This window comes from Ursus maritimus, unplaced genomic scaffold (genome assembly GCF_017311325.1).
Source record: "Ursus maritimus isolate PB19 unplaced genomic scaffold, ASM1731132v1 scaffold_21, whole genome shotgun sequence".
Taxonomy (NCBI): domain Eukaryota; kingdom Metazoa; phylum Chordata; class Mammalia; order Carnivora; family Ursidae; genus Ursus; species Ursus maritimus.
Window position 1 is genome coordinate 48,803,967 of NW_024424564.1, and position 20,105 is coordinate 48,824,071.

The following is a 20,105-nucleotide window of genomic DNA, read 5'->3' on the forward strand; positions in this document are numbered from 1 at the left end:
AATCTTCGTTGGCTTTGGTAATGATTTCTTGCTTGTGACACCAAAAACATAGACAACAAAAATACATTAATTGGACCATATGAAAATTTGTAAGTTTTGTGCACCAAAGGACACCATCAAGTGAGCAAAGAAAACCCACGGAGTGGGAGGAAATGTCCACACACCATGGATCTGATGGTTCACATCCAGGCTAAAGAGCTACAACTCAACAACAAAACCCAACAGGGAGAAAGGGCAAAGGACTCCTCCATTTCTCCAACAAAAGATCTGCAAATGACCCGCGGGGACAGAAGATGTTCAGTCTCATTAGTCATGAGGGAAATGCAGATCAAACCCAGAAGGAGACACCACCTCACGCCCAGTAGGATGGCTAGTGGTTTTTTTAACAATTGGAAATAAGTGTCAGTGAGGATGTAGACAGATGCGTGGTGTGCACCAACAGTGCAACCGCTACGGAAGACGTGCAGGGACTCCCAGCAGGTGCGAGTGTGCCAGCGTTCACGGCAACATCACCTACAACAGCCCAAGATGGAAACTGCTCAAGTGTCCCTCATGAGATCAGCACAAGGTATTCTGTCCCTACAATGCGATCTCACGTGGCCATAAAAAGGCAGGAAACTCTGATACCTGCTACAACACGGATGAACCCTGAGGGCGCTGTGCTCTGTGAAGTAAGCCAGAAACCAAAGGACAGGCACTATAGGATTCCACTGGTGTGGGGTCCCCAGAGCAGGCAAATTCAGAGCAGAAAGAACAGAGGTTCCCCGGGGCTGGTAGAGGGGAAACGGGGAGTTCCTGCCTAACAGGACTCCAGTGTCAACGTTCTACAGATGCATGGTGGTGGCGGCACAGCACTGAATATTTAATGCTACTGAATTTTACATTTGAAAATTATTAGAATGGCAAATTTTACGTTTCTTTAACCACAATAAAAAAAAAAAAATACAGAAATAAACCAGGCTTGCTTCCCGGCCCTCTAGGACCTGTCCTCCCTCCCACTCTCCTCCCATCCCAGTTTGACACGCTTGCCCATCTCACCAAGCTCGGTCTCCCCAGATGCCCACCCCCATTCAAATGCCTTCTTGGGACATCTGTGCCACCTCTCTGGCCAGTTCGGTGTTCCTTAGGGGGCAGGTAGCACCCCCCCCCCCAAGCTTTCTCTGCCATGGCTTCCCTGCTAGCGCTCAAGGCCTGGCCTGCTGGCCTGCTCCCTCTGTTTCTGGCATCTTTTTTTTCCCCAGGAAGCCCAAGCCCTCCCAGTTTGGGTTCCTGTCTGGACACCAGGAACTCCCTACGTCTGCACCCAGGCCTCTCCCGGGCTCTACACCAGCTTCTCGGACTGCCCGCGAGCGCCGCCCAGCCCAGCAGCCTCCGCACCATCTGTGCTTGTTAGAAATGTGCCTCGGGCCCCACTGCGGGCTCCATAAGGTCAGAATCTGACCTTGAGGCTAGTAACATCAGCTCCTAAACTCTGTGGGGTTTCTTTTTTGAGATTAAATTCACCATTTTATTTACTTAAAATCTTTAAAAAATAGATAATCCCTACACCCTACATGGGGTTCAAACACACAAACCCAAAATCAAGAGTCAAGACTGAGCCAGCCAGGTGCCCATAAAATTCACCATCTTAAAGTGTACAATTCCATGGCTGAGCTCTCGCTTAACCTGTACCATCTTGCTAATCCTCTCCCTCCCGCCAACAGCAAAGCACCCCGAGAACTTCCACACACTCTGCTTTCTTGGCTGCTGCCACCAATGAACTCCCTCAGCTCCTACCTGATGCTAAGGCCCCCTCACCCGCCCTGCGCCCTCCCTGCACTCAGGGACCTCCTCCACCAGCATGCTAACAGGATGGCTCTTTGCCCCTTTGTAGGAAACCCTCTGCAGAGAGCTATCCAGACTTGCTGGCTCCTGCACCCCCCAGGCCCTTGCCCGTGGTCCTGCAGCAGCACCCTGGCTGAGGTCACCACCAGCCAACCACAATGCTAACCCCATGACCAGATCTTGGTCACTGTCACCCCTGGCCGCCCAGTGACAGGCCTGCACTTTAGGACTTCGCAGTCTTGAGGGCACCCTCCCACTCTGTCCACTGCTGAGCATCATCTGCTTGTGCCCCTGGACTGTGCCTCCCCCTCCTCTCTGCTCACCCAATCTCATGGCTCCAAATGTCAATCTAGATGCCAACAACTCCCCTGCCTGCCTTCGCATGATGCCCCTGCTTAGCTGTTTCAGGACATATCAGCCTGAGGCTACACGGCTACACACATCTCCAGTGCGCCCCCTGGAGCTCCCCCTGGCAGTCTTGCAGCTGCATCCGGGTAACTCAAGCTGAACCCTTGGTAACATACATGGCGGCCCTCCTGCTGTCTCGCCACATCACATGCCTAATCCATAAGGAAATCGACTGGCTCTCTAAAATATACCAAGACTCAGGTCCTTCTCTGCCTCCCTGCTACGGGCTGGCCCAGACCCCCTGGGTCCCCACAGCTGCCTCCTGGCTCCTGCCCTGCCAGCTGGAACAACCCTCCACTACACTTCATCCCGGGTCCAAGCCCTTCCGCCATGCGCCCATGAGGCCTCGTGATCTGCCCCGACTTGCGACTTCTCTCCCTCCTGCGCCCACACCACTCCTCCAGCATACCTGGCCCCACAGCTGCCCCCCAGGGAGCTCAACAAGGTCAATCCAAATGCCCCACATACCTACGACTCTCCCCTCTCCCTTCCCAGTTTTCTGTAATATTTACTCCTCACACATGATACAATCTACTTCTCTGTTATTCATCTCCTCACACTGGACTGTGCAAAGGCAAACATCTCTGTTTCGCTCATCGCTACACCCCAGACCGTGGGGACAGTGTCCACCATGCGGTGGGTGCTGGATAAAGCAATCACTGCTAGAAGGCTGCACCCTGCCCTGGACATGGTACACGTCTCAGCTGTTGTGACATCCGAACTACAAGGCCCATCGGCCCCTTAAGTGTTCCATAATGAAACAAGAATCAGTAAATCAAGCACCCCAGGTTCAGCTGAACACAACCTATGGAGCAAGGAGGAGGTTGGCTGGGGAGTCAGCTCCGGAGTCTGGGCTTTACCTCCACTCTGAATAAGAATGTCAAACAGGTCATCCATCTGCTGGCTGGAGGAACCATTCTCCTGTAGGACAAATATAGGGAAGGAAAAAAAAGGGTGAAAATCTAGAACAGGAGGCCCCCAGCCTAGCTCAGGGCAGAGCCCCTTCCTTCTACCCTTGAGCGGGCAGCCAGACCCACAGAGCCCACTGGCCTGGGCTCAGGCTCCCAGAGTGCACTCCTCTATCAGACCAGGCTCTGGCCAGTCTGTCCATAATGCCCCCTCCACCCCTGCAAGGCCTCCTCTGGCCCTATCTTCCAGCTGGCTTGGTGTGTGTGTGGGGGGGGGGGGCTGCGGGAGCCCAGCCTAGCAGCCTAGGCAAACGCCCACCCTGGCCAGGCCCCAGTCTACCTTCTTCACCTGCTGTCTGGGCTGCTGGCTCACGGCTTCCTCATAGCCAGGTGGCTCCTTCTTCAGCAGAGAAGTAGGGGTCCCAAAGAGGGGCTGTGATGGGTGCTCTAGGTCCATCTGGGCTGGTGGGCCAGGGGCTGGAGAACCAGGCTGGGACAAAGGCTGGACAGGAGAACCGTGACAGAACCGGTGGTTGGGATGAGAGAAGCAGGCCTGGGGCCCAGCACATTCCAGGAAGGCAAGGCAGGAGGCGCCTACCTTCTGGGCCAGGACAACCTGCTGCTGCATCGGCTTTTAGGAAGCTTGCATGGAAGCCATTGGGGAAGAAGGGATAGGGAATGGGGGAGGCCCTGCTGGCCTCTGACCCTGCAGAGTGGGGTAGGCATGGGGCAACTGGCTGCCTGGGTTTGGTACAAGCCAAATGGGACAGGGAGGGGCTCTGGGCTGATTCCCCTCTCTCCTCCCTTTCTGCCAGAGGCTGCTCAGGGGCCTTGGTCTCCCATCCTGAGGTGCCTGGTTCTCATCACTATCCACTGTCCCCTCCTTCAGCCCCTGGTTCTGCAGGGTTGAGAGGCCACACAAGGCCTAAAGCAGCCTCACCTTTGGACCAGGCTGGGTGGAGGGTCTGGGCTGTGAGGGTGGCAGTAGCAGGGAGCCAGCTGCCAATGATGGCGTGATGGAGGATAGCTGGCCTCTCCCAGGTAGGGGGCTTCCCCGACCCTCACCAGGGCCTGTCCCACCCGCATGGAGCAGAGGCAGGCCTGGGTGGGGGCTGCTCAGGGGCCCTCTGCCGGGTACACAGATGGGCAGTCCCTGGTGGCTCCACCCTCACGGCTGTGGGGTCTTCAGCAGCTTCCTTAATCTTCCCAAGTCTTAGTACCTCTCCTTGGTGACACGGGGATGGCGATCCCTCATTTCAGAGGATTGAATGGAAGTTTAAAGAAAGCGAGCACAACCTGCCCAGCCATGGGGGTGCTCGGTAAACGGGACGGTCACCCTTAGTCTCCGCACGCTCTCCCGCGGCCCCTGCCCCTCCCACACCCAGGTACCTGCTGGGGGCTCCCGCTGGCCAGGCCGGGGCTGTCTGCATTCTTATTGGTCACGGTGAGGACAAGGTGGGTCCCTGTGGAGTCAGTGATGAGGGTGGGAGGCGTGACCCCCTTGATGAGGCTGGGGCCCTGGGGGCCCAGAAGCAGCTGGGGAGCGGGGGCTGGCTCAGGCTCTGGCAGCGCGGCTTCCTGCTTCACGACCACAGCTGGGGGCACCAGGGGACAAGTGTCTGCATGGTGGGCAGTGGGGGCCGCCAGGCTGGGGCTGAAGGGGTGAGCAGGACCCGGGGGCTGCCGGCTCAGCTGGCAGCTGGAGAAGCTGTTCTCCTGCTTGACTGGGGTCCCAAGGGGGGCGGGGGCCGGGGCCGGCTGCTGGGCCCGCTTCTCTTGCTCCAGCTGCAACCTCAGCCACTCCACGAGCTGCTGTTTCTGGCGCAGCATGCGGGTCAGCTCTTCGATTTGCTTGTCCTTTTCCTGCAGCATCTGGTCCTTGTCACGCCCCTCGAGTTCGGCCCGTACCCCAGGGCTCAGGCAGCAGGACCCGGCCCGGGGGCCCTCCTCCTTCACAAGGATCTGTAGTGGTGAGGCCTGCAGGGTGAGCTGGGTCAGTGGCGAAGTCACCATCTCACCAAAGGTGTCCCCGGGTGTGGAGTTCTCATCGCCAGTGCTGAGCAGTGAACGCTCTGAGGGGGTGGGAGACACGGGGGGTGTAGAGCCCGTGCTGCCAAATTTCACCACTCCGTTACTGGTCACTGTGGCCACCACCACCTCAGCTGGGGCCAGGCCTGCTGCCACCAGGGCAGGCCCTGTGCTTAGCCGGGCAGCCGGGAAGGCGACCACCACCTCACCAGCCTTGGGCAGGATGGAGGGGGCAGCAGGGCCCTTGGGGGCTCCTGGGGCAGGGCTGACTTGTTCTTGGTATGCACGCAGACGCTCGATCAGGTCTGTCTTGGTGCCTGAGACAGGCAGTGATCGCAGCTTTAGCTCCTGCTTCAGCTCTGCCACCTGCAAGGGGGCCAAGAGTTAGCGGGGCAAGGCGACCGAGAGAACTGGGTCTCGGCAGGAGGGTGGTTGGGAAGGTGGGAAGGATGAGCTCTTTGTTCGTTAGGCTTCATCTATCGGGGTCCCACTGGTCCTTCAGATCCACGAGCCCCTGACCCTCCCACAGCCCTGGAGGGTAGGACACATGTGCCCTGAGCCTGGCCTCCTCCCTTTCCCCATCCTCACCACATGAGGGGCCTGGTTAAAATGTTTGTTTTCCACCATCTGGGCATAACATGCCCTCAGCTGTCCCCAGCCCCAGCACGGTACCTGGTGCTCAATTACTTAAAAACTTAACTGAATCAACTGGATTTTATAGATGAGAAAACCGAGCTCACAAAAGTAAAATAACTTCAAGATCACCGCTAGTGAGCAGCAGAGCTAGACGTTAAATCCAGGTCTGATGGACTCTGAAGTGGCCCAGCTACCCGCCCAAGGGCTGCGTCTTGCTGGGGTCAGATCCTGACTCAGGAGGAGCCGGTCTGCTTCTGAGGAAAAACTCTCCAGGGAGAATCTGATCTGTTCCATCTTCTGATTGGGGCAGAAGAAACAGGCCAGGCTCCAGACATGACCCACCCTCCAAGGCCGCAGGACATGAGCAGGGTCTGTGCCCCAAGCATGGGCCACTCTTTTCCCAAGCAGATGCAGCAAATTCAGTGGGGCATTAACAAAGTGGAAAAGGTTGGGGAGTTGAAGTAGACAGCCCCAAGTCTGAATCCTGACTCTACCACCAGCCCGGTCTGAGACCTTAAGCAAGCCTCTGCTCTTAAGCAGGGGTGATACTTCCTGTGTCTCGTGCTGCACAGCAAAGGCCAAGGAGGAGAAGTTGTAGAGAAGGGGTCGGTAGGCCCCAAGGCCCTAGACAGACGCTGGCTGCTGTAGTTAGTGGTTATGACTACGAAGACAAGGCAGATGTCATAGATGACAGGGCCAGGCAAGCCTTGAAGCAGGTTCCAGGGGCCTCCGCTGGAGGAGATGACAGTTTGGAGCTCGGCTCTGCCTTACGTGGCCATGTGTCTTGCACTGGCTGCTTTCCCTACAGACAAGCACGAGGCCAGCCCCCGTGGCAGATGAGGCTGGCAGTGGTTCCAGTGGGAAGGGGCGCCCACCTACCTTCATGTCATCCAGGTTGGCAGGCAGGGCTCCCGGCTTGCCAGTCAGCGAGGTGCTGTTCTGACGCGCCAGCCCACTGGGCCCAGCAGCGCCTGAGCTGGAGCCGCTACTGGTAGTGGAGAGGCTGCGCATCGGGGGGGCCCCACTGCTTCCCGGGGCCTCACCTGCTGGCCTGAGAAAAAGAAAAGGTAGACATGAGCACCTGGCCAGCATCATCCTCGGGGCAGAGATGGGTGTGGGGCAGGAGGATTCAGACCCAAGGGTCCTTAAAGATCTGGGGTTCCCCCACACCAGGCCTGGCATGGGACAGACAGGGGGGGCTCCTACTTTGGTGGGGCAGGCAGGATGGTCTGGTAGTTATAGTGCTGCTGCTGCTGCTGGTTGAGGATCTGGAGCTGGAGGAAGAGCTGCTGCTGCTGCAGGATCTTGGCATAGGAGGAGTCCATGGGGGGTGCCCCCTTGTCCTGCTTTTGGTCCGGGGGGATGTATTGGTGATACTTGAGTTTCTTCACCTTTGGCTTCAGCTCCTTGGCTTTCTTGCTGCGTTGCGACTTCTCACTGGCAGACTTGGGTTGGCTTTGCTGAGGGCACAGGAGACAGAGGGCGCCATCAGGGGGCAGTGTTGGGCTTCTAAGAAGGCCCCGTCCTCCACCCTGCCCAGTTCCACTCTCCCGCTCCAGGATTGCACCCCTCCCCCAGCAGCGGCCTCGTCAGCGCCTGCAAGTGTGGCAGGGCTGGGGGCACGGGCTGCCGGGGGGGCTGTGCACAGCCCCGCTTACTTAAAAGAGTCTCTAGCCTGGAGAGAAAAATCAACCAAATGCAGATGTCACCATGACCTCGAGCAGAGCGAACACGACAAAGTAACAACAGCCGGTTGATGGAGCTCCTGCCCTCACACCAGCTACCTGACAAAGGCCGTGTCACACAGACCTGCAGTTCAGTGCACTGGGGGGGTTGCGGAGCCAGCCCGCGAAGGCTGAGGCATTACTCGGAAAAGAGGAAGGGTACACGGATATATTTACACTGTTCTTTCAAATGTGTCGTGGTCGAAGAAAGGCACCAGTTGTGTTACAAGGAGCAGATGTGAGGGAGGATTTGGGGGGGAAACACTTCGACATCTGGGGCCAGCCAGGAACACACCACAGAAGCCAAGAGACGTGCCCCAATGAAGGAACCGCCTGGGCACTGGGACACCAGGAGGAGTGGCTCACTGCCTCCTCTGGGACAGAGAAGCCACAAAACTTGAAATTTCCTGCCAGCAGCAGGGCCTCAGGGCCTCACAGAGATGGTGCAAACAGGGAAGGCCTGGGAGCAGGGGCGCCACCCAGGAGGGCACCAGGGAGCCCCACAAACAGGTAGCAGCCAGAGGCCCAGCGAGGGCTTGGCTCCATCCAGCAAGGGACGGAACCGGGTTCCCCCGCTGTGAGCAGCAGCAGGAGCGGCGCCCGGCTGGCCGAGGACTCCCAGCCAGGGCAGGGTCTGAGTCGGGGGCAGACGAGCAGACAAAAGGATGAGACAGAAGCAGGTGGGGCAGGAAGGAAGGGAAGCTGCCCGGCGGGAGCAGGATGCATGCGTGGAGGCAGCAGTGGGCAGGCAGGCAGGGGCTAAGTCCCAGAGACCCTGGAGGCAGGAGCTCTGGGGGCAGGGGAGGCAGGGGCACTGGCTCTCGGTGCACTTAATTCACCTCAGTGCCCGACACAGTGTCCCCCACACAAAGGTGGGCATCTCACGGGCGGGCAGTAAGCCTTGCCCCTCGGACATGTTAGGTCAGGCCTTGAAGGAGAATAAAAAATGCCCAAGGGCACCTGGCTGGCTCAGTCTTGATCTTGGAGTTCAAAGATCAAGCTCCATGTTGGGTGTAGAAATTACTCAAAATAAAACCTTAAAAAAAAGAAAATGCCCAAAGTGGCCCTTGTGTGACCTCAAGTCCATCATTTCCCTTCTCAGTTTCATCACTCACAGAATAGACTATTACTGCCTCATGGGGTGTCAGTGGACCAGAGGGGTCGTGTTGGCTGTGTTTTCCCGGGGGGAGGGTGGAATAAGAGCCAGAAGACCCCGTCCAGACCCCCGCGCACTGCACTCAGTAAGCGGCAGCTGTGACGTGGCGGCCAGCGTCCACAGAGAGAGCATTACCTCAGTGACCTGTGCTGGTCCATGACCGGGGGAAGAGATATGTACCCCACTCCCTGCAGTTGTCCCCCTCCCTGGGACGAAACCACGGTGGGGCTCGGAGCAGCCCCGGAAGGGGAAGGGAGGGCCGTCAGCTGGGGACCTGTACCTTGATGAGCGTTGGGGTGGGCTTGGCCGCGGGGGCTGCGGTTCCATTGGTGAGGCTGGGAGGCAGAGGCGGCTGCTCTGCCAGGAGAAGTGTTTCTCCGGAATCCGGGCCCACTGGGAGTTGAGACACAACCTGAGAGAAGGCGGGGGGTGAGGACGGCCTCCCTTTCCGGCTGCCGGGGGGGGCAAATGGTGGGAAATGGTGGGCAAAGACGAGGGGGGTGAGAGGAGCAGTCCCGGGGGGGCAGGGCAGAGGGAAATGGAACTTGGAGACACAGAGGGCAGTGAACAGGTCACTGAACTGAACGAGGGAGAAGTAGGCAGGTCTGAGCGGACACAGGGCAAGGCCAGGGAGCCTCAGGGATCTCACTGGGAGGCAGCCCCAGCCTGGGCTGGCGGGCTGGCTAAGGCAGCTGAAACGGGGCCCACTGCTAACATCTCTGCACTCCCCACCACAGGGACTCAAGCAGCCAGGTCAGGAGTTAACCAGTGCAACACCCCCGGCTTCCCCATCCCACCTGGCCCAGGTGAGACCTCACTCTGGGCAGCTCCAGCAAGTCTGGGGCCCTTGGGGAGCGGGCAAAGCATCCGATGGGGCAAGCTCACCTGTGTGGGGGATACAGAGGTGGCACTCACCTCTCTGCACTCCCCACCACAGGGACTCAAGCAGCCAGGTCAGGAGTTAACCAGTGCAACACCCCCGGCTTCCCCATCCCACCTGGCCCAGGTGAGACCTCACTCTGGGCAGCTCCAGCAAGTCTGGGGCCCTTGGGGAGCGGGCAAAGCATCCGATGGGGCAAGCTCACCTGTGTGGGGGATACAGAGGTGGCACTGGGCAGTGGCTCGCTGACTCGGGCTTCCAACGGTGACGGCACTGAGCCCTGGGACTCATGGCTGGCAGGCTGCTCAGGGGATAAGGCGTCACTGCTGTCCTCATCGAAGGAAGAGCTGTCCGCTACTTTCGGGTAATTCACCTGGCCCACTGAAAGCCAAAGTCGGCGTAAGACTCCACCTCCCGCCCCCACAAATCGGCAGGGCCTGTCCCAGCAGGGTGCCTGCCCTGCCCCCTGACCTCCACCCCAGCGAGGCAGACAGGAGAATGACCAGCTGACCTGCCTCCTGGGTCCAAAAGAGCTGCAGGAAAGCTCACCATCATGACCCAGAAACAAAGGCAGAGGAGTATAACTACTAGGCTGTCGAAGTGCTCCCTTGCCTTTGACTCTACACTGTGTCCAGTCCTCAGAGTCAAGTTCCACGCCCCCGCCCTGCAGCCTGTAGCCTCCTCCACCTCCTCTAGATGTTTCCCTGCTGTTAAAGGCACTTCATGTCCATCCTGTGGTGGCACAAAACTCTCCTCTTCCCCCGAGGCTTGTGGACCCTGCAATGAAGGCTCAAAAGGACCCACAGCCTGAGAACACGGCTCCTCCCCTGGGCTGCCTCAACCCCCTGAAAGGCAGGGACAGGCTACGGGCCTCCTGGAAAAGGTACGCCTGCCTGGACAGGTGGAACAGGATTACTGGACGTATGGTGACCTCCTTTTAGTGGCCTGCGACTCCCAGAGACGCAAGAGCTGGCAGCGCCAGCCAGCAGAAGAAAATCCATCCCACTGGCTCGAAATGCCTTGCCCTGCTGCACGGCCAGGGTCCTGGCTGGGGCCACGCCAGGAAGGCGGAGCAGGAGGGCCAGGGCCCTAGTGTGGAAATCCCAGGACACAAAAGGAAGGAAAGGCAAGTAGGATATTTGGAAAAATTCACATCACAACCACCCGCTCGGCACTGCTGGGGGAAGAAATTCTGCCCCGGTCCACTGTTCACACGGGAGGAAGGGAGGCGGGGGTCAGGGTAGAGGTGAGCCGTCGGGCGTGCCTGGGGAAATCTGCTGTGGTGGGAAGACCGCGTAGGGAACAAGAACAAACCAGGAACCCTCCAGCAGACTCTTCCTCTCCAGGGCCGCGACCTGAGGCTCTCTCCTGCCCTGGGACCAAGGAAGGACACAGCTAAGCTCAAACCTCAGCTAGCCAACAGCAGTGATGGAGCCAGTCATGCCCACTGCCGGGCTGGCTCCCATCCTCCAGCAGGGCTGGCTCCTACACTCCCTCTCTGTCCTGGCAGGGGCATGAATGTGGCACGCGGGGGGAAGGGGACTCGATTACTGCCATGTACTTCAGGCCACAGACACATCTAGATTTCTCCCAGCAAGGAGACATGCCACGGACGGCAGCCACACGGCACACGGGACAGTGGAATCTGGGATGGAGGAGCTCAGGCTCCTCCCCAGGGGGCAGTCCATCTAGAGCCAGTGGCTGGCCATGCTGGAGAAGCCCAACGAGCAGGGTGGGCCAGGGTCCCCGATCTCTCATTTTGGTCCAGCCCCCTCTGCTCAAGGGAAACACAGACCCTTTGGAGACGCTCGAGGAAGATTTCCTGGAAGAGGGGTCTTGACATGAATCTTACTGGGGGTGGCCTGGAGAAGAGGGCAGCGGTGTGCTGTGAGTGGCTGCGGGGAGTGTGTGGGGAAGACGGTGGGAGGTCAGCCTCTGCAAAGCCCCCGTCAGGCCCCCATCTTTATCAGGGCTCAGGACCGCCTCGGCCCCCTCCCCAAACTCTTCACACCCAGGTTCACTCTCTGCCCCCTTCTCCTCAGACCTGGCCTGAGTCTCTCCCCTCCCAGGACCCATCTCTTCCTCTGACTCCTTCCTCTCAGCCACAAAGCTGCATTTCTACCGGCCTAAAACTCCTTCAAGCCCACCACCTCCCTCTCTCTTCCTTCTCCACTCACTTCTTAAACAAATGGCCTTGCATCTGCTGGCAACACTTCCTTACCACCTACTCATTCCCCAACCCACATGATCTGGCTTTTGCTGGCAAATGCTCCTTTCTCTCAGGTCACCAATGGTTATTACCTGCTTACCGAACTAGACTACTTCCCTATCCTCAAACAAGCTATGCTCTGCCACACCTCCAGGCCACTGCCCACGTGGTCCCCTCTGCCTGGAATTTCTTCTGTACCTTCTCCATTGGGCAAAGGTGGACCCCCGTTGTGTCATACTTCTCCGGGCCTCCCCACTGTGCCCATCTCTGAGAGAAGCCTGTGTTGGCCGAGCTCACACTGCGCCTGACACACCATGATCCCCGGTCGTCCACTAGAGCGCCCACCCCCTGGTCTGTAACGAACAAGACGGCAGCAGCCCTTCTGTAAGTCTCCTGAGGTGCCCAAGACCACCAGGCCCTTTACAACCATTATTGCCTTGGGGCCTGCAGCCTGTCCTGTGAGCCACGTGACTCAGCTACTATGTCACAGGACCGTGGCCTTCTCACTACACAGCGCTGGCATGTGACCAGGAGCCAGACTCAGAAATCGCTTGTTCCCACGTCAGTCTTCTCTCATTGTGCTGAATCCTTTGAGGGCAGCGTCATATTCTGTGCATCTCTGTAAACTGCAGGACTTCACACAGGGCCTGTCACCATGCCAACTCTCACATTTTGGGTGGCTGGAGAGTCCAGAGCTGACCTTGGCCTAAACACAGGCCTGACATTAGGGGCCACCATGGAATCTGGTGAGGGTCAGGGTAGGAGAACATGGAGATGAGGTAGGACGAATGCCAGGGCAAAGCAGGGAACTAAGAGGGCTACTGGCACCAACTGGCAAAGGGGCTGTTAGGGCAAGCTGGCTGCCTCCTACATTGTCGAACCACTGTCTGCAGTGCAGAGGCCCTGGAAACCAAAGTCTCCTCCCACCCAGGGCTCACGGCCCAACTTGGCCTGCTCTGGGGTCTGTGGTTCCCCCCTGGTGCCCTGCCCAGAAGATCTAACTCCTTATAATGGAGGGAGCAGGTGAGCCTCCATGGCTACCTCCCAGGGGTAGGAACGCACGGCCTTGTCCAGGACCAGGTCTCAGGCCCACCGTAGCCAAGAAGGCACACCTGTACCAACAATGACCAAAATCTAAAGGAATCCGGTCTGAACACCTGCCCGTGGCACACAAGGCCCTGGCACGTCCTGGACTCTGCCCACCTCCCACCTCCTGTCTCAACACCCCCTCTTCTAGCTCCATGCCCAGACTTCTCCTCACCCTGCATGGCTCCCCCTCCCTGGAGCCCATAGTGCCTCTCTCCCCATAGGTACTTTAACTCTGACTCATCCCACAGCCCCAGTCTCAGCCATCACCTCTCCCAAAGCACTCCCCTGGCAGGGCCAGGATGAGGACCCTCCTCTGTGTGCCCAGAGCAGCCAGGGTTCCGTCCGGCACAGCGCCTGCCTCTGTCTAGCAGCTGTTTACCTGCCTGCATCTGCTCCTAGGTGTGAGTTCAATAAGGGTGAGGGGCTTGCTCTGCTTTGTGGGGCTGTAGTCCTAGCACCTGACACACCTCTTACATCAGCTGATAACTGTTGAGTGAAGTATCTGTGGAAAGTGCCAGGCTCCAAGAAGAGATTTCACTAATGAAAAGAAACAGTAAGGAACAGACTTCTAACTCCTGGCATCTCCGCAGGTTCACACGCACCAATCCTGACACCTAGCTACCCTGTGGGAGAGGAACAAGCCTCTGAGTGTACAGAGGAGACAGCAGACAGAAGCCCCTCTGTTATTTAGTTAGTTATTCTGCCATGATCCTTGAGGCGCTATGGGCTAACACAACCTGTTTCTCGGGCTCTCACCCTCTGCACCTCAGTTCCCCAAGTCAAAGAAGGAAGTCAAGCGGCAAGAAGCCCAGAGCCCCTTCCTCCTGCATCCGGCCTGCATGTCCACACAGGGTGTTCGGGGCCTCCTCACCAATGATGGCTTCTTTCAAGCTGGACTCCACAGGCAGAATGTTCTTCTCAACCAGCTCCATGGGGCCCGGCCTCTGTGCAATCTTCTCGTTGAGGTCATCGGCCAGTCTGGCTCTCTTCAGCTTCAGCTGCTTGGCCTGGAGGGAAGGCTCGGCCGAGGTCTCTGCCCGTGGGAGAGAATGGAGTGCAGGAGGATGTAGGAATGGACCTGGCTCTACCCTGGGAACTCCAGAGCAGCTCTCCTGCCCTCTGGGGAAGGAGCAGAAGCCATCAGGATGCAGAGAGTGTCCCAGGCAGAGAAGAGCGGCCCCGCCGTAAGTTCTACAGGACACAAGAAGGGGCCCCGACTGCACACGGAGTGCGGGGACACCCAGCCAAGGTCACTGGGCACGGGGACTACAGAGCCGAAAGCGCAGCAGACAATGGACCACACCTTGCCCTCCCTCAAGCTTTCTGGGTTACAAAGGCAACTCAGTCCCTGCTCCGGGTCTCAGTGCCTCTGTCCACACAATATGGGGCTCAGACTAAGGAAGTTCTCTCCCAACATCAAGTTGACTCAAAACTAAAAACAACAAAAACAAAACGGATAGATTCACACGGCTTTCAGCAGCCAAAACAGTTCCTTCACTAGAAGGTGGACAGAAGTGTGTGCCGGGCCAGGCAGACACACCTAGGATGAGCTTACTTGGGTGTCACAGGTGCTCACATGAATGCTGAACGGACGTGGGAGTGAAGGAGTGAATAAACACAGAAAGGAAGTGCATTTTTAGAAGATTCTAGAGAAAAGGCCTTCACACCAAGGGATGACAAGATTCAGGGCCACCATGTGGCCAGAGGAGAAAAGGGCAAGCCAACCCAAGAGAATGTGGTTGTGCTGCTCTGGGAACTCGCAGAACCAGTGGTGTGACCACCGCTCTGCTGCTGAACTGTGTAAGGCTCGGAGAGAGATGGGAGTGATCAGAAACAGGGAAAAAGAAATGTGGGTGACGCATGGTGGAGACAGCGAGGGCAAGGGGAGGGAACATTTCCAATCTAACACACCTTCCAAGATATGCATCCTGACCAGCTCCGATCTCTCCGGCCGGGAGCGTATCTTCCGTTTCAGATAGTCCTCTGTCTACAGAAAAAACATACCAGGAGGATCTCAAATCCAGGATACAAGTTATGGAATAGAACCTCTGTAACCCCCTGGCCCCCCATCTCAACCTAGAGCCTGCAGGGTTCTGAGGAAAGGGGAGGCCTGAGGGGGCCGCATCCACTTCCAATGTACCTGCCCAGGGGACCCCCCGCCAATCTGTCAAGACTATTCGTTTCTCTGAAGATGAGCTACTAATGTATTTCTTAAAAATCTATTACTTGTACTATCATAAAACCAATATATATCAAAGAAAATTTAGAAAATTACTAAGTAAATCAGTAATAAAAAATTTTAATCACCTACTGCATTTTAGGATATTTATTTCTAATCATTCTTCTATGCAGAAGATGTCTAATTTTGCAGAGTTGTAATCATAGTGAACATAATTTTATTTCTTGTTCAAAAAATGTAGCACTGTATGATCTCACAAGCATTTTCCATTCATTCTGAATGGCTGCGAACGGAATACTAATTCTGATACACGGTGCCATAGCCGCAGCTCCTTCAAGTCCAATGCCCTCGTTTCTGCATTTCTGAGACTCCAGGTGAACTAAAGCATTCCCTGACCAGTCTCAGCACCAGCCACTGCCTGGCGCTTGTGTTACGACGCCCAGGAGGCCACAGGTCTATGACTCCAGAGTCTGTGCTCTTAACCGCTGCACCAGATTTTTTCAAACCACGGGTCAAGACCATGAGTAGGTCAAAACCAGCACAGGACAGGATAGGACAAGGTAGATTAGCAACACAGCAGAGCACACTGCCCGTGGGAAAGGTAAAGCCCTGGCGCTCGCCTACTGCCTCAGTGCTCTGACTGGGCAGCTCGGGGGGCAGTGTGGAGCCCTGCAGGAGCCGGCTCTGGGTCTATCGCTCTGCCCCCTCTGCAGAGGGCAGTGGTACTGCCACAGCTGCTGTAGAAGATGGTAGAACAGGTGTCGGACACCACAGGTCTTCACGGGCATCAGAGGGAGGCGTATTTTCTAAACCACCTGACATCCTGAACTGTGGCCAAGGATGAGCTAGAATGCGGCGCTAACTAAGAAAACACTGGAGTCCACAGACCAAGGTCTGAGTCCCAGCTTTGTCACTGACTGGCTGGACAACTTAGTTAACCTCTCTTAGCTGCAGCTACGACAGGAAGAGAAGAGCACCTAACTCATAAGAGCCGAAGTGAGCAGAAACGAGAGAACGACAGCACTCTGCACACGGAAGGACTCGGTAAGTAACGGTGGTTCTGATTAGCTCCTTGCCTACTTGGGAAGCAATCCAGGTAATGGCACCGAGTCTTACAACAGGGTCGGGGGCCCAGACAATGCCACCTCCCCTCCCCCCGCTGTATTCGCCACTCCTCCCAGGAACTACAACAGCGCGGTTTGTTACTGCTTGGTTCCCGGTGTCCATGACCTCATTCTTCCCACTCACTCTAAGAATTAATCATAATTTTCCTTAGAAATTTTTTAAAAATAAGAAAGACAGTAAGAAAGTCTCAGAAGTGAATTTTTCAGTCTCTGAAAGAGCTGGGGGTCTTAAGGAGCCCTGACCTATATGGTCTTCCCCTGGGGAGGTTCTCTTTCCTTGTCTTTTATGTAAAAGAAAAAAGTGAAGGGGGTGGAGGGGAAGCATGTTCTAGCGACTTCCCCATCTCTGCCCACACTGGGCGCAGAATATCCCCCTGAGGCCCCTGAGGGAACTGAAACCAAGGAGGGACAAGGCAGCAGGCCAGGTGCTACAGCAGAAACCAGGGCTCAAACCGGGGGCCAAGCTTCTGCATCCACTGTCTCAAGTGGACACTGGCTACACAGGGCACATAGAGACTGGTGAGGTTTCCTGTCCCCTCAGAATGCCGTTGCTGGAGAAGTATGGGCAGTGCAGCCATGGACATGGAAGACCAGCCCTCACCAAGCTTCTCCATGGCTGGTGTCTGTGTCCTAACATCTACAAAAGGTTAAGTGTAATTAAAGATGGGGAATTACCAGCGGTCTCCAAAGCAACAGGAGGGAGGACTGCCAATCATCATACACCCTTAAATGCAGTAAAGGAGAAATTCTGATCACATTTCACATCATGCTGTGGGATGGCTGGGGTGAACACAGAACAGAAAAAGGCAGTGCTCTGTGTCTGGAACTGAGGTGTGGGCTGGCCCCTCCACTAGGCTGGAAGGATCCACCAGCAATACAATGGGCTCTGGAGGCCCTTGGCGGAAGAAAGGCCTTACCCTGGCCCGCTCCAAGCTCCTTCTCTGTTCATGAAACGCAGCCGGACTTTTCAAAGCTGTTGGGAAAAGAATCATAAAAGAATTACTTTTATAAAGCATCATGTGTACAGCTACAATTTACAGTGGAGAAGGCATTTTAATTCAAGTTCATTTTAGCAATACTAATTCTTATCAGCGGAAGTGAAGAAGAACACGGCACCTGAGTAAGCATGTATCTTCATGGTTCAGCTACCCCATTAAAACAGTTTTGGTTACTTCATTCCTATTGAGAATAGTCACTGCCTAAGCTCAGGCTCTATAAAGTGCACAAATGGAATACAACTTAAAAAATATCCTGGACCCGATACTAGACCATTAACTGCATAATCCTTATTGATCAGTCAACCCTCCAGGAAAGCGCGCTGGGCCCCACCTCACTCTGGTGGAGAGAAGGACACAGAGAGGAGCACAGCTGCATGTCGGGTCTACCTTACTTCTTCAACCTAATTAGGAATCACAAAGTGACCAAACTGAATGGGGCACTTATACCAGAAAGACATATGTCTGCTTGGGCGCCATTTCCTCCTTCACTTCAGCTAATATAATAGTGCTGCTAAAATTACCTTGAATTTTATCTCTGAGGACTAAATGAACTTCACAGTAACTGTATGGTTGACCCTGGAGCACACAACCAGCCTCTGACAGGAAGGGCTCACTGCAGACCCTGCAGCCTACCACCACGCAGACCACAGCTCTGGACTCATTAAACAAGACCAGACCAGGACCACATCTCAAATGTGGCACAACGAAGAGAGTTTCGGGTCTAACCCTTTGCTATAAAGACGAAGGATGAGTTGGGACACCCTGAGGGTAAGAGGGAAAAAGGCCTGACTCACTTCAAGCAGGGAACAATAGCAATAAGAGAGAAATTTAAAGACAGTGGTCAGTTTCACTTCTGCTGCCCTAGAATTTCAGAACAGCTGTGAAACTGTGTGTGGAGATAACTTTTGCTAGGCTGCTGGCTGTGACGGGAGCGCAGGGGAGAAGCTAAAAGTAGCAAGAGCACAACAGATATGACCCTATCCTGCCTGGGCCTTTGTGCTTCCTCCCCCTATCCCGCTCCTGGGGGCTGGGCCTCAGCCACAAGAGTCCCAGCAGAAAGATCTAAATGTCCCAGCAGTCCTTATTTAAAAAACAAACATTTCTGAAATCTTAGGATAAAAAAGAATCATTTAAAAAGACCAGTTGAGAGCCCACCCCATCTTCTAACAGCAGGGGGAGCTCTAGATTTAACAAATAATCTCTAAGAAAAACCAGCACAGCCTCCCTCCCCACGTAGCTACCAGAGCATTCCAGGGCACTATGCAGGTTATCCCAGCCCTAATCTGGGGAGGTCTTGGGCAATTCAGTGGGTAAGCAAACCGCTCCTGCACCTGCTTCTACTGGGTAAAGATGGTTCAACTCCAAAACCAGTCTCCAAAAGCCCCGGTATGCCAGAATCTGGTTATAGGGTGTGATGGACCACTCTCATGGGGGAGACCGTAAATACAAAGATTCACCCCACCCCACCCCCAGCTTCCTTTCTGCCTTACTCCTCTGCACAGCACTCATCACCATCAGTCACTCTTTCTAACTGGCTGATTGTCAGCCTCCCATTAGGACCTGCTCCCTCCGGGCATGACTCTTTCCTTTGTTTCTGACAGTACCCCTGGTGCCTACCGTGCCCAGCACATAATGCATTCACTGAATTAATGAATATTCTGTAAGAAATGGACACAAGGTGTACCCTAGTGACAGGAAAGCAAGAGGGTTCTGTGGCAGAGCTCTAAACTTTCTAAACTCTCACTTGAATGGCCAAAATCTGGGCTCCAAACTTCACAGAAGTCCCGGATAGAAAAATCAAGGCAACTGTGGCGTTTTCCTGGGTTCTATCAATCATTACTAGCGTGACACACAGAACTGTGGTCTACAGGGGGACTGCAGTCTGGGTCTCATTTTCTTCTGTAGAGTGAGAATCGCCCTGCCTCTTAGGACTCCTGTGAGAGTCAGATGAGAGCGGAGTGCTCTGAAGCAAGCGGAGATCACAGATGAACGTGACGCACGCCGTCACCAGATGCAGTGATGTAGCTGAACCATGGGTTCGAGTCCCACAGTCTGCCAGTGCTGGTACCACAGCCACATACCTATCTAAAACCCCTCAACAATCTACCTTGGGTGTCCCAAGGGGTAAGGCACAAATCCAGTTTCTGGAAAACCAACTCACAAAGCACAGAATTTCTAGATGGAAGGGGAGTCTATCACGGATGATGCAGCACCAAGGGGGATAAGAGGCAGGAGAACCGGCTGCCGCACATGTGACTTCTGCTTGGTAAGGAATTTTCACGTAACAGCAAAGGAGAGATTAATATTTATGGAGTGCCTACTTATGTGTTAGGCACTGTTCCAGATATTTTAAACATGTTCTCTGATTTAATATTCCTAGTGGTAGGTAATACTCCAATTTATAGATAAGGACAGGCTCAAGAGGATAGGAAAGGCTAGCAAGTGGCAGAGTTAGGAAGACAACCTCACTCTATCTCACCCTCAGATGAGACTTCTTCCCATTCCTCTGGGTCAATTTCTTAACTTCGGAAAGTAGAGAAGGATGACCCTATCGGATGGGGAGGCAAGGAGGCTTCAATTACATGTACTGCTTGAATGGAGGGGCTGAGTGCAGGCGATTGGAAAGGTCGGCTTGACCACAGTACTGAGTACAACAGGTGTGAGGAGGGGTTCAAAGTGACCGCAGGCACAGAAAGCCACGGTCTGAAACCTGGGGCTCACCATGGAGCTTAAGAGTATCAGCACTGATACTCGGAAACAAGTGGGAGGGGTAATGAGAGACCAGAGGAATTCATCAGCTGCTCAGGGCCTAATCAAGAGAACCAGAAGTAAGGACAAGAATTCAAGACAGTAATTACCAATCCCACAAGACCATTTCATTTTATAACATTATAATCACGCTGAATCCTCTTACGAACCCACGACGTAAGGACCCTTCTAAT

General features: G+C 55.3%; 1 protein-coding gene across 4 annotated transcripts in view; it reads right to left on the reverse strand.

Annotated features, from left to right (window-relative positions):
- Nucleotides 1-20,105, reverse strand: part of MRTFA (myocardin related transcription factor A) — a 91,838-nt gene that overhangs the window by 1,630 nt on the left and 70,103 nt on the right. Inside the window, exons 3-12 of one of the 4 annotated variants that reach the window (XM_040637580.1) lie at nucleotides 17,083-17,138; nucleotides 14,774-14,849; nucleotides 13,734-13,981; nucleotides 9,770-9,945; nucleotides 8,965-9,096; nucleotides 7,011-7,264; nucleotides 6,684-6,855; nucleotides 4,530-5,534; nucleotides 3,481-3,642; nucleotides 3,093-3,153 (exon numbers count right to left, since the gene is read on the reverse strand). In XM_040637580.1, coding sequence (XP_040493514.1) covers nucleotides 3,093-3,153; nucleotides 3,481-3,642; nucleotides 4,530-5,534; nucleotides 6,684-6,855; nucleotides 7,011-7,264; nucleotides 8,965-9,096; nucleotides 9,770-9,945; nucleotides 13,734-13,794 — 2,023 coding nt within the window. In that variant the 5' untranslated portion in view covers nucleotides 13,795-13,981; nucleotides 14,774-14,849; nucleotides 17,083-17,138. Of the gene's footprint in view, nucleotides 1-3,092; nucleotides 3,154-3,480; nucleotides 3,643-4,529; nucleotides 5,535-6,683; nucleotides 6,856-7,010; nucleotides 7,265-8,964; nucleotides 9,097-9,769; nucleotides 9,946-13,733; nucleotides 13,982-14,773; nucleotides 14,850-16,840; nucleotides 17,038-17,082; nucleotides 17,139-20,105 lie in introns of those variants that run through there. The other 3 variants (XM_040637578.1, XM_040637577.1, XM_040637579.1) reach the window with 3 other exon arrangements.